This window comes from Callorhinus ursinus, unplaced genomic scaffold, assembly GCF_003265705.2.
Source record: "Callorhinus ursinus isolate GAN/ISIS: 27379988/994484 unplaced genomic scaffold, GSC_fseal_2.0 scaffold27, whole genome shotgun sequence".
Classification (NCBI taxonomy): Eukaryota; Metazoa; Chordata; class Mammalia; order Carnivora; family Otariidae; genus Callorhinus; species Callorhinus ursinus.
The window spans coordinates 17,839,178-17,857,378 of NW_027397089.1; the positions used below are offsets into that span (position 1 = coordinate 17,839,178).

General features: G+C 37.4%; 1 protein-coding gene across 7 annotated transcripts in view; it reads left to right on the forward strand.

Annotated features, from left to right (window-relative positions):
• EPS8 (EGFR pathway substrate 8, signaling adaptor) overlaps positions 1-18,201 on the forward strand; it is a 178,974-nt gene that overhangs the window by 144,176 nt on the left and 16,597 nt on the right. For 5 of the 7 annotated variants that reach the window (XM_025879778.2, XM_025879782.2, XM_073877931.1 and 2 more), the window contains 5 exons: positions 1,658-1,806; positions 4,460-4,643; positions 9,464-9,594; positions 12,924-13,032; positions 13,915-14,058. In XM_025879778.2, the coding sequence (XP_025735563.1) occupies positions 1,658-1,806; positions 4,460-4,643; positions 9,464-9,594; positions 12,924-13,032; positions 13,915-14,058 (717 nt within the window). Of the gene's footprint in view, positions 1-1,657; positions 1,807-4,459; positions 4,644-5,361; positions 9,434-9,463; positions 9,595-12,923; positions 13,033-13,914; positions 14,059-18,201 lie in introns of those variants that run through there. The other 2 variants (XM_025879781.2, XM_073877932.1) reach the window with 2 other exon arrangements.

Below are 18,201 nucleotides of genomic sequence, written 5' to 3' on the forward strand. Positions count from 1 at the left end.
CTTGGACAAGAGACAATGGGAAGGAACATTTATTTAGGGCCTACAACCAGCCACACAACATTTTAGTGGCTTTAAACCTTGCAAGACCTGCCCTCTGCCCTCAGCATCTCCACACGCAGGCACACCCACCGCAACCATACATGCTTAACATCCGTTCTTGAGAAGGAACTATGTCTTATAGCTTTTTATTGACATTTCTTCTCCTTCATTCCCAAAGATTTTAAAGTTCCTCTACTCCTAGATTTTACTCCTTTACTTTTCCCTCTTAATCATTCCTACATATTCACCAGAAGTGCTTATAGGGCTTGGAAGTAAGAAAATTACTGTACCAGGCAGTCAGGGTAAATTTTGTTCTCAAGTAAGAGTCAGCCCTCCCTTCTTACTTCTCATCTTTTCTTTCACTGATTCTCGGTCACCCCTCTAACACTATGTCTTCTGCAATTGACTTGGCCCAAGTCCTCACAGGAGGGAAAACTGAAAAATGAGCCATAAGTTAAAATGTAACATGTTACTTCTATGCATAAATTGTTTTGGGGACACTGAGGTGCCTTGGAGCTATGCTTTAGGATTAAGGAAACCTTCTTGGAAGAGGTGGTACCGGAGTAGAGTTCTGAGTGATAAAGGAAGGGCCTCTTGGGGAACTGGGAAGGAGCATGTGCAGATACACAGAGGCATACAACAGCGTACGTGCTCAGAACACTTGGGTGACTGGGGAGAAACTGAGAAACTGACTCTTGGTCCGGAGCCATTCAAAAAAAATCCCTTTTTTCTTGTGCCATATCTCTGGGAAGGTGAGATTTTTATAAAAGGGCTCTGGTTTCTGCTCTAGGAGATAACTACCATTCTTTAGCCAGGAAATAGCCTCTGAGAAGTCCAGAAACTTGGAGCAGTTTCTGGACATACACTTATCATCCTTTTGTTTATCAGAGAGGTGCACCTGTTTATTTGTTTCTGCTAATCATTAAATTATCCATTTTAAATCAGGACAATTTCCTAGAATTAAATCCTGGGGAAAAATACCATAGATTCAGAGTACCAGTTCTCATTCTTCTCTCACTTTTCTCTCTGGATCCTTTTAGTTTTGTATGTCTTTATATAGGCACAGCCGTAGACTGTTAAGTTGAGCCTTATTTCTCTCTGTAGTATTCATTTATAGAACCATACTTTCCAAGTTTGGGATAATAGATTTGCCAGAAAAAGATACGTGTACTTTTTTTTTTTTTTTTTTTAAGCAAAAAGCGGAGATAGTTAAACCACCTGACTGAGAATTCTTTGGATAGCCATTAGTATTTTCCAGGGAAAATATGGTCATATGCAACCAATAGATCCTGTGAAAGTTGTTAAACTACTAACTTTTCATTCTAGATTATTAGTCACCTTTGGGCTGGGCAGGTTGACTTAATAAGCTGTTTTTCATTCAGTAAGTAGTACACTGCACCATGTCAAAATTTGAGTATATAAAAACTGCTTGTTTTGGCATGGGTTTTACATATTTTGAAAATATACAAGTCATCATCATCTTCTTGCTAAAAAACGATTTATTGTCATTTTAGGTGGTGCAGACAACAGTGCTTGTTTTGGCATGGATTTTACATATTTTGAAAATATACAAGTAATCATCATCTTCTTGCTAAAAAATGATTTATTGTCATTTTAGGTGGTGCAGGCAACAGGAGGTCCTGAACTAGCCAGTTCAGTACTCAGCCCCCTATTGACTAAGGACACAATTGAGTTCTTAAATTATACTGTCAACAATGATGAAAGACAGCTGTGGATGTCACTGGGAGAAACGTGGATGAAAGCCAGGTAGATGTATATGAGTTTAATACCTGTAATACTTTAAGTATTGTTCTTTGTTATTACAGGAATCTAATGAGACGTTTATTTTTAGCCTTCTGCGTATGAAAGACTAGGCATTACAGGTGAAAAAGCCTAAACCCTTAAAAAGCCAGTCTAATGGAGAAGATATAAAGTGTAAGGCATATTAACCACCCGAGTGACTTATAAACTGCTGTTGTTTGGTAAGGGGAGCCATCAGGAAGAGAATTTGAAGAGGGGGTGTAGTTAGCTTTCAAAGAAGAGCTGGCATTTAAAATCAATAGATAATAATAGTAGTATATTATGTAATATATATGTACACACTATACAGATAGTGTTTGCCAGGCACTCTTCCATGAACTTTATATAAGTACTGTTGTTATCCCTATTTTACAGATAACAAAACTGAGGCCTAGAGTGGTTAAGTAATTTGCTCAAAGCCATATAACTCTTAAGTGGCAGATCTGCAATTTGTACCTGGCAGTCTGGCTCTGGAGTTGATGTTCATAATTATTTTGCTATGCTGCCTTTCAGCTGGATGAGTAGGATTTCCACAAATACATAGCTGGGGAGGGGCCTTCCTAATAGAGAAGCATGAATGAGGGCATGAAGCAGGAAGTCAAGAGAATGGAGACTGAATATGGGTTTAGCTGGTATATAGACTTTGGGTAGCAGGTGCTTATGGGGAAGGGGGCGAGGAGGGATGGTGTTAAATGAGGCACATGGAAATAAGCAGGTGGGCTCTGAAGGCTCCCACTGCCATGCTAAAGAGTTGGAGAAGATTCTGTAGGCTGTGGAGAACCAATAGCTGTGTGAATAGGAGTGTGACATAATCACATTTGCATTTTAGAAAGATCAGTCTGCTAGTTGAGCCTAGCAAGGACGAGGACCAGAGTAACTAGAGGCCAGGATGCCCCTTGGGATGCTGGTGCTAGTGTAGCGATTCCTTAGTAAGCAACCTTCCCTGGGTCTGGAACAGTAGTAGTGGGAAAGGAAAGGAGAAAGGGATCATTTTAAAAACCGTATTTTTGTCAGTGAAGTCATTGTGGAAGACAAATTATTTACATTGCCTCATTTAACATTGCAGTGTTAAAGTGTCCTGAGCAAGGCAAAAAAATATTTCTCATTTTATGATATGTGAATAAATAATTTTTGCCTTCCTAACCATGACCCAAATCATTTTTTTCTCTCACTACTTAGAGCGAGTCATTCAGTGTGGTCACTTAGAAGCTTTTCTTCCTAACGCTTTTGAATGGGCTAGCCTAAAAGTAATGGATCAGTTCATAATTTTTTTCCTCCTCCTTTTCTTCTATTGAAACATACATAAACTGTGTTTATATATAAAATATAACTTACATTTTGGACTTAGGCAACAGCTTGTGTTGGAATATGGTTTACATATTGAATGGTTTACCAAGCAAAAAATTACTTAAAACCCTGTAGTTGTTGTTTTTATTTTGAAAATAATATTTAAATTTATTTATATACTAATATAACCTACTGTATCATGCTATTTATATATTGTACTTGGTTAAATAGATTTCTTAAATCTATTAGATTTTCATAGTTTATAATCTTATGATAAGCCTAGGTTGGATCTTTTAGTATTTTCCCATGAAACTTACTAAATTAATCAGATCTCCTAGTACAAAAGTAGCTCAGACTTTCTAATTTCTTGATTTTGGGTCCTACCTCAAAATGAGAAAATGAATGACCATTGGGAAAACTACATCAAAAGGAAATATATTGTTAGCTTTTGATAAGAGAAAAGGTAATTTTTTAGATCCTGATAAGAGTATTAGGAAATGAATATACTGATTTAAAAATTCATAAAGATAAAAAGATCATGAAGGTACGTAATAATCTGAATAAGAAGACTTATTTCATCATAGTAGAAATATAACCTGAAGAATTAATCTTTCTTTCCCCTATCTTGTGAAAGATAAAACAATACAGTATAGCAGGGATGAAGCTATAATTTCTGTCCCAGTTATTTTTGTGGTTCATGAGTGATTAGGAGCTTGTAGAAATAAGCCTCACTTAGAGTCATTAAATAATGAATGGGTAATGATTATGATTCCAGATTAGTCCTAACTTGATTTTACTGATTAAAGGCTCACTGATAAATTTAATTTATAAAATTGGTAATGTTTCATTTAGGGGACTTTATAACTTAAAAAAATCATAAATGTTAAGAACATTCTCTGTTGTTTCTCTTTTGAAAGATGTGTCTGATACCAGGAGGGCTCATACCAAGGGAGGGGAAGGAAGGGGAAGATGAGACTCTGAAACTACTTTAGATGCAAGAGAAGTTCATGTTCTAAATAGTTGTAACACTTCTGGCCTCATGCTCCCTTTCCAAATTTTCAAAACCTATATCCATGTTACGAAATTGAATTAATGGAGAACTGAGGCAGTGTACTGAAAGATCATGAGGCAGAATTCAATCTTCCTTTCATTTTGTCGGCATTACAGACTAGTATAAGCGTGTTCACTTTCCCTTTTTGAAGAGACAGAGGGCAGATGAGGTATGCTTTGCTTCTGTTTGTTATCTGTTTTTATTTTTTGTGGCTAACCTTCTTGAAAGTAATTTTGGACATGGATACATTTCTTAATTTTGTGCCTTACTGTCCCTCTACAGAGCAGAGTGGCCAAAAGAGCAGTTCATCGCACCGTATGTCCCGCGGTTCCGCAACGGTTGGGAGCCCCCCATGCTGAGCTTCATGGGCGCCCCGATGGAACAAGATCTTTATCAGCTGGCCGAGTCTGTGGCAAATGCAGCAGAACATCAGCGCAAACAGGAGACAAAAAGATTATCCACGGAGGTAAAGTTGTTTAGCATCACTCTTTGTAGAAAGTGCAATAACCTGTGCATTCTCTTGTAATTCTGATTGTGAGTTCTCGTTTTATTGATCTGAAGATTGTTCTAGAACCAATGACTATATGTCCTGCTGCCCTTGGTTACCTCTCACCTCTTTGTCATTGCCGTGGCAGTTGCTTTGTTTCCCTGTGAAGCCTAACACCAGCCTTAGAGTCCTTTTAGCCCTCACCCCTACCCACCTGCTAGTGTTCCCTGAGCCCTGGTGATCCCGTTTCAGTTTGTGAGTGCCTGCTTTCTCCCCTTGTCAGAGACAGTTGCCCCACTGCTGCCTGTCTTGTTCTTTCTGTTTTTCTCTCCATCATCAGACCCTTGAGACAGCTCCCTGAACCTAGGTCCCTGAAGCCTGTTCCAAGCAGCTCTTTCCCAAATGTCCCATTTCTTCCCTCCTTCCTCCTTCCTTCTACCTAGTTCTAAACTCCGAAACCTTCTCAGCCTGGCTGGAAGGCCAGAGTTTCTTCTGGACCCAGTCCCAGGGCTCAAGTGATCATTTATAACACTAATACACCCTGAGGAGATCACAAAATTTATTGTGCCTTTTAAGTATTTAGTAAGCTTTAGAGTATAACCTATTTGGGGAGCAAATTGAGAGATTGAAATTGGGTAAGTTATCTCTGCGCATTTCTTAAAAATGATTTTCCTGTGACTCTTTCTTGTTCTGTCAGAAAAGAAAATCCAACATTGCTTAAAGCTGAACCAAACCAAATAGAAGAATCAGAACCCAAGGAATCAGATGAATGAGATCTAGTTTGGAGAAGAAACAGTAAATGATGACTAGATCCTTCTTGAAGTCTGGCTCATTTCCTTTATTTAATTCCATAGATTAATTTTCTCAGAGTGCTGTGGGTATTTATAATATGGCAAACATGATATGAAGGAATGATTAACAAACCAGAATAAATCTTCACTTTTAAGGAAAAACACATAAATTAATTTTTTAAAAATCAGTCCCTTGGACAGTAACCATAATATAGAAGATTGGTTAAATTTTGAAACTTCAGAAATAAAGCAAATACACTGCCTTGAAGACATGTTTTTTTCTAATATAATTGTTTTTTCCTCTGGCGCATCGAAGGGTAGAGTCTCTAACTGCTGTTCCTTCTAAGTGATCTAAGAGGATGACCTCACAGCCTTTGCATTGGTTGGCAGTCCCTCTCCAGACCTCAGCAGTGTGGATTTTATAGTTCAGACCTCAGCACTGTGGATTTCCTTTCCTCATAGAGGGCAACTTTTCTAGAGGAAAAAAGATGTAATCGAACATGAAATTATGACACACTTGTTGCTGTAGTTACAGCTGACTATTTTCAAATCACAGAAATTTCTAGCTTACAGTCTTTGTATCTTAATTAAGAAAATAGATCCACTTAATGTATTGCCTCAGAAATTCACTTTCGTGCGTTCTTTTTCAAAAACTTGCTTATTTAAAGAGAGAGTCATGTGTTCTGGGCTTCCATTGTAAAAATTGTCTACCCTCATGGAAGAAGTAATTTTAAAGGAAGAATTATTGAGAATCTTTCCTTGTGATGAGTTATCACTTTCCTGTTGTAAACTGTTTTCCATTTTATGGCTTATGTATTTATCCAGAGGTGTAAAAAAAATGAAATGACAAGCACCTGCTTGCTGTTTTAGGGGATTTTTATGTCTTAAGATTTTGTTGGAAAAGAGGCCAACTAATGGTGATTTAAAATGCATAAAAAATGCAGTCATCCCGAGAAGAGGAACTTTATTATACTTTATTGCTACTAAAATAAATACACTCAGGACAAGACTTGGATGATTCAGGATCTTGTGGTTTTGTGTAGAATCGAAAGGCTTGGGTGACATGGGGTGTCAAACATGGGTGGCAATACTCAACTTTTTTACTTCCTCTGAACCAGGAGCAGCCCTAAACAAGCTTGTTTGGTCATCACAGTTAGTCATTTGTCATCATTTCTCTCCTCCCTTGCAATATTTCTAGTCACTCTCAGGACCCAGTGATCTCATGCTGATTGACCTCACTCGGTTCTGTTCAGAGTTAGCCAAAGGTGAGGGTGATTCTAACACCCCCTTTATAAAACATTGCCTAATCATCTAGTGCCTCTCCTCTCAACTAGGGAAATGATAAACTGAATTAATTAAGCTACTTATTTGTCTTTTTTAAAAGGATTTTATTTATTTATTTGAGAGAGAGAGCACAAGCGGGGGAGGGTGGAGCAGCAGAGGGAGAGGGAGAAGCAGACTCCCCGCTGAGCAGGGAGCCCGATGCGAGGCTTGATCCCAGAATCCTGGGATCATGACCTGAGCTGAAGGCAAATGCTTAACTGACTGAGCCACCCAGGCGCCCCCTTATTTGTCATTTTTAATTTCAGCTTTATTGAGGTATAATTGACAAAATCATAAGATATTTAAGATGTTCATCTGGTGATTTGACATGCATTGCAAAAGGATCCCCCCCCATTGAGTTAATTAGCACATTGACACATCTGTCACCTCACATATTTATCTTTTTTTCTTTTGGTGAGAACATTGAAGTTCTATTAGCAAATTGTAATTACACAATACAGTGTTATCAGCTGTACTCACCATGTTTTACATTAGATCCTCAGACCTTATTCATTTATAGCTGAAAGTTTGTACCCTTTTACCAACTTCTGATTTCTCCCAGCTCTTGGCAACCGCTTTACTCTGTTTCTATGAGTTCAACCCTTTTTTTTTTTTTTTTGGATTGCACGTGTGAGTGATACCATGCAGTATTTTTCTTTTCCTCTTTGGCTTATTTCACTTAGCAGAATGCTTTCAGAGTCCATCTGTGTTGTTGCAAATAACAAGATTTGCTTTCTCATAGCTGAATAATATTCCGTTGTATATTTATACCATATCTTTACCCATTCATCTGTTGATGGGCACTTAGTTGTTTCCGTATTGTGAACAAGGCTGCAGTGGACATGGAGATGCAGATATATCTTCAAGATCCTAATTTCATTACCTTTACTATTATACCCAGTAGCAGGACTGCTGAATAGTATGGTAGTTCTATTTCTAATTTTTTGAGGAACCTCCATACTGTTTTCTTTCTTTTTTTTTTTTTTTTAAGATTTTATGTATTTATTTTGAGAGAGAGAGAGAGAGAGAGCTTGTGTGAGCTGGGTGTTGGGGACAGAAGCAGACAGAGAGAGAATCCCTGCTGGGCACAGAGCCGGACACAGGCTCAGTCTCATGACGAGGAGATCATGACCTGAGCTGAAATCAAGAGTTGGACGCTTAGCCAACTGAGTCCCCCAGGCCATCTCCTCCGTACTGTTTTCCATAGCAGCTGCACCAATTTACATTCCTACCAACGGTGTACAAGGGGTTCCTTTTTTCCCCCACATCCTTACCAACACTTGTTATCTCTTGTCTTTTTGATGATAGCCATCCCAACAGGTGTGAGGTGACAACTCATTGTGATTTTGATTTACATTTCCTTGATGATTAGTGATGTTGAGCACCTTTTCATGTACCTTTTGGCCATTTGTATGTCTTCTATGGAAAGATGGCTATTCAGTTGCTCTGCCCATTTTTTAATTGGATGGATTTTTTTTTTCTCTTGAGCTATATGAGTTCTTTATATATTTTGGATTTTTAGTCCTTTTCAGATATATGATTTGCAAATATTTTCTCCCATTTTATAGTTGCCTTTTCATTTTGTTGATGATTTAAGCTAAGGTATTTAAATGGCGAAAACTGTTTCTTTGCATTTGTGTGTTAAGCATATTCTAAAGGAGTAATATAGTGTGGGTATTTTGACATCCACACTAGTCCATTGGAGAAACCTCACCTACACCATCTGTGTTTAAACATATCCCTACTCCTGCCAACTCTGTCATTAGGATGAACTGTAGTAAACATGTATCTAAGACTTTTCTAAAACATTTCCAGTTTCAAATATTTTGCCCCAATGAGTTCATAGGCAATTAAATAGCCAAGGACTTCCAGTACTTCATGGTCTATTGTGCCTCCTCCATACTTGATTTCACATAAGGAAACAGCATAAAATCTTTACATGAATGGTTTTTGTTTGTTTGTTTGTTTTTGTCTCTGTTTCTTATTTTCCCCATAGCTTTGAAACCATGTGCTCACTGGGCCCATAGACCTCAGTTCCCCCTCCTGGTGGCACCCAGTGGGCTCATGTTGGAATTGGGTAACTACAAAAAAGAATTACTTCAGCATTGTCTTATCCTGTATTGATTGTCAAGATTAATGTGCTTCTGTCTTTCTGTATTTCCCTCAACAGTAAATCTGATAATAGTAGCTGCCATTTTTTAAAAAATAAAATAGGATCTGTGTATCTTTAAAAAATGAAAGTGTGTAATTTTAATGAAAGGTTTAGATGATTTTCGTGTGGTATTATTTACTTTGCTAGAGTGGTAAGGGTCTGTTCCTTAAACACAGAGAGCAAGAGGGAAGAGTTTTATTGTTGTTTTTAAACCAGTTTTATTTTATGTAAGCCATTAAAGTCTACCTACTACCAAAATCACTTATTACTGAAATTCCTGAGGAAAGAATTTATTGCTTGTATACCCACTTATTTTCAGAATTACAATTTAGCTTTTGTAGTAATGACTTTTCCTGTTATAAATAGGTCTTTGACAAAAATGTATCACCCCCTTTTCATAACTTTGTTAATAATGGTCAAACACTTGAAAATGAGGAACGGATCACAATAAAGTGGAAAGTTTTGTTGACTGATATTAGTGGTCATTCCAATAGTCTTAGTGACTCTTTAATCTCTCTTCCTCTGTCTTTCAGCAGTCCAGTGTATCAGAGTATCCTCCAGCTGATGGGTATGCACTCAGTAACATGTACACAAGAGGGCCCCATCCGGACCAAGGGGAAGCGGTTGTGGCTTTTAAGCCAACTCCTAATCGCCACGTAGATAGGTAACATTTCACGGGCACCACTTGGAGAGCTGTGGATAACTGTCTCTGATTTAGTGCAAATAGAGGTCCCAGCGTCTGCATTGTTCACCACTTCTTTAAACTTTCCATCTGTTAATTGTTTGATGAAGTTTCAGTTGTTCCTTCATAGAATTGGCTTTGATAAACAAAGCCTCTCTTCTGTAATTCTTACTGGAAAACCTCTAGCCTTTAACTCTAATTTAGTGCAAATGCCTTTGGATGACTTTCCCTTTTTAAAAAGATGCTCTGACAAAATCTGAATTAAGAAGAAAGAAGAATTGTTTTTGAAACTCTCCATTAGTTTATACCAGATGGTCTCTAAGGATCTTTCTAGCTCTGTAACTTTTAAAGGAAACAATTTCCATCATTCTCTCCCCCAACAAAAACAAATCTTCCTTTAGATAGACCTATTTCTAAGTATAAACTAAATATTTAGAAGGAGTCAGTGCCTTATTTGCCATTCTTGCCATTTCATCTTATTATATTGTATTTTCACTTTCCACTTTTATATTTCATTTATTTTCCCATAGTTTCACTCTTGAAAAACATTCAGTGTGGGCAAAGATGGAGAATTGAGATGGGGGAGAAATAAAGGCACTGGAGTAGGTTCACCTCTTCAGTCTTGTTTACCAGCCTCAGCTAATGAGGTTGACATTGTGGCCAACCCATCTACAAAAGAGAAAGAAAAGGAAATGGAAAAAAAAAAAAAAGTAGGGGAGAATGGTCATTCAGATGAAGTGGGGTAGAGAACTTGCCCTGCTACCTTCCTACCTCAAAGCCTCACTCATCATGAATGTTGCATTCCCTTTCCTTCTTCTCATTATACTTTTTTCTTAATAAAATCTAAAGAAGATGGGACTTAAAATGTTTGATTTTTGTTAGGAATGATAATGGAGGTAGTACCTAAGTAACTAGTGTGGAAATTTTACAGATATTACCCTAAGGACACCAGTAACATATTAGATTGAGTATAAAGTCAGCAATGAATAATACATTTTGAAAATGCCAACATATGAAATAAGTTTTAATTATAGATTCAATTTTTAGTAGATAATACATGAAAATTATTTTTGAAGTTTAAAAATTATTTCATTGAAATTCTTCTTGACTAACTTATTACTCATCCTAATATTTTCCTTTACTTCTTTGGAATTTGCTTTTATAATTATTTTTATTACCCTAAACTCTGTTACATGCCTGGAATGCAGTAAACGCCACGCAAAGTATAGGCACTCTTCAGTGAAACTTACCATGCCATTAGGTAAACCACCTGTTGAATTTAGAGCCCTCACCTTTTTTTTTAATATTCATGAAGTTTTTTTTTTTTAAAGATTTTATTTATTTATTTGAGAGAGAGAGAATGAGAGAGAGCACGAGAGGGAAGAGGGTCAGAGGGAAAAGCAGACTCCCCGCTGAGCAGGGAGCCCGACGTGGGACTCGGTCCCGGGACTCCAGGATCATGACCCGAGCCGAAGGCAGTCACTTAACCAACTGAGCCACCCAGGCGCCTGAGCCCTCACCTTTGAAGGATTATAGTTTACTGGTATCCAAAAGCCGTTTGTGTTTTTAGAGATGTCTCCAGTCATTGCAGACTCCACGTCAGCTCTCTATCAAGTGCATATTTATTACTCCAAAGCCATACATTTTGATACATTATAGATCTCTTAAGAAACTTTCATATATCTGAAAAATTACAAAGTAGGATTTTCAGATTGATTACTGTGGTCACTATCATAGCTCAATTTAATCTGTAGAGGACAAGAAATTGTAAACCATGGAGATTTGTAGATTCTAAAGCACTTGACAAAGTGCATGCTGGGCAGTCACCTCTGAGACACTCAAGATAACAAAGACTTCAAGAACTACAGCAAACTTTTCTTTTTAACTTGCTGATTCAGATACACCGTGGCAGAGAGTTATTCTATCCTTTGTTATAGTGTACTCAACTCTGTTATTAATAGTGATTGTTTTCTAGATCACGGAAGGGGGGAACTTGAGGGGAAGGAAGAAAGATAGGAAACTGAAATTACTGCTTTTCTGACTTTTGAAGTGGTTGAACTTTTTCACCCCCAAATGAAATCTAAGTAGAATGTAAACATATAAACTAGGGAATAGGGGTGGGAAGCCCATGGAACAGTTTTTAAATTATTATTATTATACAATAATTATTTGGCTATAATGTTACTTTTCTCACTTTTTCTTATTTTTTAATATATCAAAAATGGCCAATTGGTAGCATAGCTTAGGGGCCATTTTTTTCATTGTCCCTCATCTGTTCTGGAGTTGCTAAGAGATTGCAAATTACCTGTGATGACATGATACATTGTGTCCACAATTATAATGCCGGCCCTGCTGTGATTCCAGAGGACCCTGGTGGGCCACTTGGCAGGGAATGATGAACAAATATCTTTAGTTCCTTTCTGCTTTTTCTCTTGTAGAAATGAGTAAGGAAATATGGAAAGGTAAATGAAGGAGAAGAGGGAGTAAAATTAATAAGAAACAGTTAAGGTTATTTTATTACTGAAGTGAATAAACTATTATCAGTACATTGTTCATATACCAAGTTTTATTGTATTATGTATAGAAGTATTTTTAAAAATTATGTTAAATCTATTAATGGTCGTTTAATGATTAAAGGAAGTATTTGGTTCTTTGAGAAAGTTTTGTTTTTAAAAAAACAGGACTCTTGGACCTGTTCTTACTATTAAAATAAGTTTATAGGCAATGAATGAATTAATTAGGAAGTGTTACTAGTCTTGTGCTTAATCTACACCTTCCCTTGCAATTTAGGAACTGGACAAAGCTTTCAGTGTCAATAAAAATTGACACTTAGTCATAATTTTTTCATATGAATTAAAGACATTGCTTGAATTAGTGAAATCAACATATAATTTAAATTACCACTATGGAAATTATCTTCATTCTCCTTTAATTTTGTTAAAAAAATGCTAATTTTGATCTTTGTTCTAGTTCTTCCATGGTGAAGAGATGCTCATTGACAAAGCAATGTCCCAGTATATTTAATGGACAAAGAATTCACAGATTTGCGTTCTAGATTTGGCTTAGTACCCAATAAACTTGTGATTTTGCATTGTTTATTTTTGCCCTAGCCATAGTTTGCTCATTTTAATAGTGAGAACTCCAAAGTTTTTTTTTAGTTCTCATATTCTCTGTAATGTGATAAACTAACTACTCGTGAAATAATTTGTCAGAATGTTTTCTGGTAGGAATTAGCTTGCCTAAATGTTTTAGTTCTGTTTTTAGCCTTTAGGAAGAGCTAGCTGAATGATAATTTCTCTTTCTTTTTATAGAAATTATGATCCACTCAAGGCACAACCCAAGAAATATGCCAAATCCAAGTATGACTTTGTGGCAAGGAACAACAGTGAACTCTCGGTTCTAAAGGATGACATTTTAGAGGTACTAGAATTTTACCTTTTTTATTCTCTTAATAAAATGGATTTATTGTATTCCTCTTTTGGTATGTATCTAAACCTTCTTCAAAGAAATATGGAAGTCAAGAAATTATTCTTCGGTGTTATTTTATCAAGGATAAGAGTATATTATAGATGCTTATATCTATTTAGGAGGGGGAGCTGCTTTATCTTATTTTTTTGTTTGTTGGGTTTTTCTGGGAGGGGGGTGGAGGACAGATGGGAATGTGGAGGACAGAGGTTGGATTTCTTGGCTTACTTTGTCCTCTTTCTGCTGCTGGGCTTTATTCATTTTGTAAGCAAGGCTAGTTATGTAGATGCATCATAATATTTTAATAAGAACACTGTTTTTTCTTCCTCTCCTAGTACCCTTGCACAAATATACCCATCAGTGAGTAAGCTAATGATTCTGGGAATAATCTACCGTGACTCCCAAATCTCTTTCTTAGGTCATAACGGAGAGTTCATCTTCTTTGATAAATAATGTAGGATAGTCACAATGGTTTTTGTGAAAAGTAATGGTTTTCATACTGTCCCTTCCTATTCAAAGGATGTAGACAAAAGGCCTCTCCAAGCAAGTCATCTTAGTCATCTATAAGTACTTCAGATAATGCAAATAGTTCACCTTCTTGGCAGGTAATGAGGACCTCAGGTATATTCATGATAGTGGTGGTTCCATACCTGTCCTATACTAGTGATTATAATTAGTAATGTAACTCCTGGGAATCATTCAACCCACAATATGTTGATAGTAAGCCAGTTTATTAAAAGTGAAAAGAGTTTCTTGGTCTAAGGAATAAAAATTGAGTTTCTTTCATAGATTGGTTTTGGTATGGAATGATGCCTTTATCTTTTTGCATGATGACAGATCCTTGATGATAGAAAGCAGTGGTGGAAAGTTCGAAATGCAAGTGGAGACTCTGGATTTGTGCCAAATAACATTTTGGATATTGTGAGACCTCCAGAATCAGGATTAGGGCGTGCTGATCCACCTTACATGCATACCATACAGGTATTTATGACTTTTTACCAAAATTTAATATTTATAAACTTTCATATTCATCACTTTTCAATGGGATTTAAATACCTTTTGTGTGTTCATCATTTTGAGACTTAATTTGTTATACAATTTGTATAGTTTTTTTCCTAGGGTAATTGAGGGGCAGTGCTAAAGATACAGGGAAGAATATGTTTTTTTCTGATTTATTTCTTCAGAAAATTGCTCAAAATGTTTACCAGCAAGTGACTGTTTCTCTGATGCTATTTTTTCCCCATCCTGCAATGCTCCCGACATGTGGAGAAGTAGTATTTCTGCCTCTTCACTCTTGCCCAGAGCCTTCCTATCCAGTGGCTTCCTCTGGACAGAGGATGGCACTGTGACAGTGGCTGGGGCGTCCAGCAGCTCATCTCCTCCATCCTTTGCTCTCATTCTCTTAAATGTTCTGCCACTGACTAACCTTAAACTTGCACTCTTCTCACCTTACACTAACCCATGAGTATTCAGTTGGACTATAATATTTTTCCTATCTTGATTTTATGAGTAACATACACTTACAATATGGTGTAGATAGGTCAGGCATTCTCTCCTTGGTCACGAGTAAGTTTTGAGTGATATGCCACATTTTCAGGACTTTGGTGACCCTGGGTATCTCATTCATCCTATCATCTGAACTCACTGTTAAACCCTTGGGGGGCGCCTGGGTGGCTCAGATGGTTAGGCGTCTGCCTTCGGCTCGGGTCATGATCCCAGGGTCCTGGGATCGAGTCCCGCATCGGGCTCCCTGCTCCTTGGGAGCCTGCTTCTCCCTCTGCTTCTCTCTCTCTCTCTCTCTCTCTCTCTCCCTCTCTCTCTCCCTCTGTCTCTCATGAATAAATAAATAAAATCTAAAAAAAAAAAAAAAAAAACCCTTGGGATTTTTGACCTGTGACAGAATCTCTAGAGTCTGGTCTGCTAGCAGAGGCCGAATGGAGGGAAAATCTCAGGTATAGCCTGTGAACCTATGGTGGCTTTTATATCGGGCCCCCAGGAAGAATTATTTTAATTTTCAGAATCTTGAGCATAAGATCACAGCTGATGTTGTACCATAAATTTGAGTAGAAGCTACATAGAATAAATATGCTGTGAAATAGTTAATTTTCATGCCAGGTCTAGGCTTAGTAAGATACAGATTGTCCAAACCTAGAATTGTGATCATACTCCCACTGCCATGACCATTCATTTAGTTATTTTTGGCTCCTCATGGTGTTCAAGTTGAGTACAGATCCTGTACTTATTTAGAGTGACCTTTGGCCTTATTAGAATCCAAGAGTCAAGCAAACTTTTAAAATAAAGAATTTGTGTACAATTTATGTATCTTGATGACCTAAAGTGATGGCAGTGGAAATTCTGTTTGCTTGTTTTGTCTGGTCTGATGTGCATATGTATTATGTACTTAATTTATGTTCATCATTTGTCATTAGCTGTTGATGCCAAAGAAGGAGTTTGAGTTATTCAAGGTATGGTCTGCTCTATTTCCTGTGGATTTTTGAAGTGAATTTTCTCACTTAGTCTGAATACCTTTTTCTTTCTTAACTTCTTTTCTGATTATGAGATGTAGTTACCTGACATAACATAGTCTCCTGCCTGGTTTATAAATGCCAGTTCTTTACATTCCTTCCTGTAGAGATTTAGACCAGATGCCTTAAGCAGTGTTAAAGAGTATATGCTTGAAATATATGCCTAAAACGGTGATAGAGTATTAAAACGGTGATAGAGTATATACCCTTTGAACTTATGGAATGTTTTTAACAGTTACCTTGTGAGAAGCTGTAAGAAACACTGTTCACAAAGGTTATCCCTGGATGCTGCATGTGATCGGGAGCCAAGAGTTTAGAGTTAAAAACAATTACTCAAGTTTGTGTGTGTGTGTGCGCACACGTGCACGGTTGCCAGGAATAAGCAAATCCAATACAATAGCTAAAACTTGTAAATAGTATCAATTCTAAGTATTTTCTCCTACCTGAGATTTCCTAATGAATTTAGCCTCTTTTACCTTTGCCTATTTATGTGCAGTCTTGTCTTTATCTTCAGTTCTGACTCCGTGGCCTGAGCCATCAGTTGATGTTTCTGTTTAGTGGTTGCTTCTGTTTAAACCTGAAGTAAAACTATTAATCCATATCCTAGGTAAGGAGAGTACTTTTTGAGAGCATAAAAATCTGTCCCTCTTTTCTTGAACAGAACCTCATCTTATATTTTTGTCAACTTTGGCACAACCAAGAAATTTTTTAAGTGCTCACAAGTTTCAGGAGTTTGTTTTGCTACTTTATGTAAATAGAAATGTGTGGGTATTGCCTGCTTGGGGTGTTTCCTTTTAAACTTTTCAACACTATCTGACTGTCTGCTAAAAATTTCTGGATGCAACTCTAAATACAGTATGCATGTGGAAACATTATAGAAGCTGTGTGTGTGTGTGTGTGTGTGTGTGTGTGTGTGTGTGTGTGTGTGTGTTTAGGTTAAGAGCCCTACTTTAAAAGATTTTATTAAAAGCAGTTTATTTTTTAACAGCTCCTGAAAACTTTGGGCTGAGCCCAACAAAACCACCAAAATCTTGTAAAATTTTAATAAGTAGGCTTGACAGTCTGCTAACTGGCATAAATCCTACTCTAAAAGAATTCCTCTTCTCAAAGCATTTGTAACAAACACACACACAATGACTAGATAAAGTAAGCTGGAAAAGAAGAGCATCCTTGGAAATATATGCCAGTCACTTTATATCTGTAATAACAGCGTTAGCAGTTACCTTTATCTAAAATATCTAAAGAAAACTCTGTAGCTTATTTTGAGATGATAATTAAAGGTACCCCCATATTTATGTAGATTCCAGTGATCCTAACCCCCTAGCCTTAGAGAACTCCACTGGATTACAAGCAAACCAACAAGCAATTCTGTATCTCATTCATCTCTTCATTCATTCACCTCCCAAATATTTATTGAGTGCCAGGATCGTGCATTTGATGAAAAGGAAGACAGAAAGCCTAGCACTGAGCAGATCCTCCATAATAGCCTGCCACCCATCTGCCACGGCTTTGCTCCTTTGTGCTTGGAGCGTGATGAACGGTGACCCTCTCTCTCCTCCGAAATGGATGACATACTTTCCCCCTGGTATCTTCTATTCATTGAGATAAAAATTTTGAAGGAATTTAAGGAAACTACTTCTTGCAAAAACATTTTAGATCCCTGTACTGTGCTGCAGAAAGATCCGTAGTGAGGAATTGCTTCAGATCCCTTCACGTGCAGATAGCAACGGTATTACCTCCCAAGTAGCAAGTGCCGGTGGTCAGTGCTCACGCTGTGGGCCACGCATTGCTTAAGGACTTCACAAATATTCATTTAATTCCCACAGCAAGTCTTAGGAAGTTAGGCACATTTTGTATATGAAGAAACTGAGGTATGGAAAAGTAAGTCACCCATAGTTACACAGCTGCTTGAAGCCAGGATTGGGAACCCAGAACTCTGGATTCAGAGCCCATGGGGAATCGGGCTTAGAAAAGAGTGTTTTCCCATTTTGTATTTACATATGGTTTTCACTACATGAATGCTTCAGGGACATTTTCTCAAAATAGTTTTACCATGCATTGTACTGTGATAAAAGTTAATCTGATAGTTAACCATCCTCAGAATGGGATTTCTGCCTTACCCATCAGTTCCTTGGATTTCATCAATTCTTTCATTTTTTTTCATCATTTAGGAAAACAATCCAAGTTACATAATTCACTTAGAAAGTAGACATTTTGTGAATGGTGGGAATAAGGGAATTAGCTGTAAACTGTTCCATGTAGCATCTATAAGTCACCATTGTTTTGAAAATGCACAGAGTTGTAACTCTTCCTTTTTCATAGCCCCGTGTTTCCTGCAAGGACTAATGGCGGTCCCGGGGGGGAGGGGGCAACACTCGTCTGTTGTTCACACACTTTGGGTTAGTGATTCTCTTCTGATATCAGGGCTACTAGTACCTGGCAACAGAAGTTAATAGGTGTTGAATTGCCACCTGATGTCCCTGAGAGTCTAGGTTATTTAATATCCTCACATTTGGAGTGATTTTTAACAGCTCTGTAAAGATTGCCATTCCCACCGAACGTGTTTCCCCCATGGGTTCCACAAAATTTTAAAAATAAA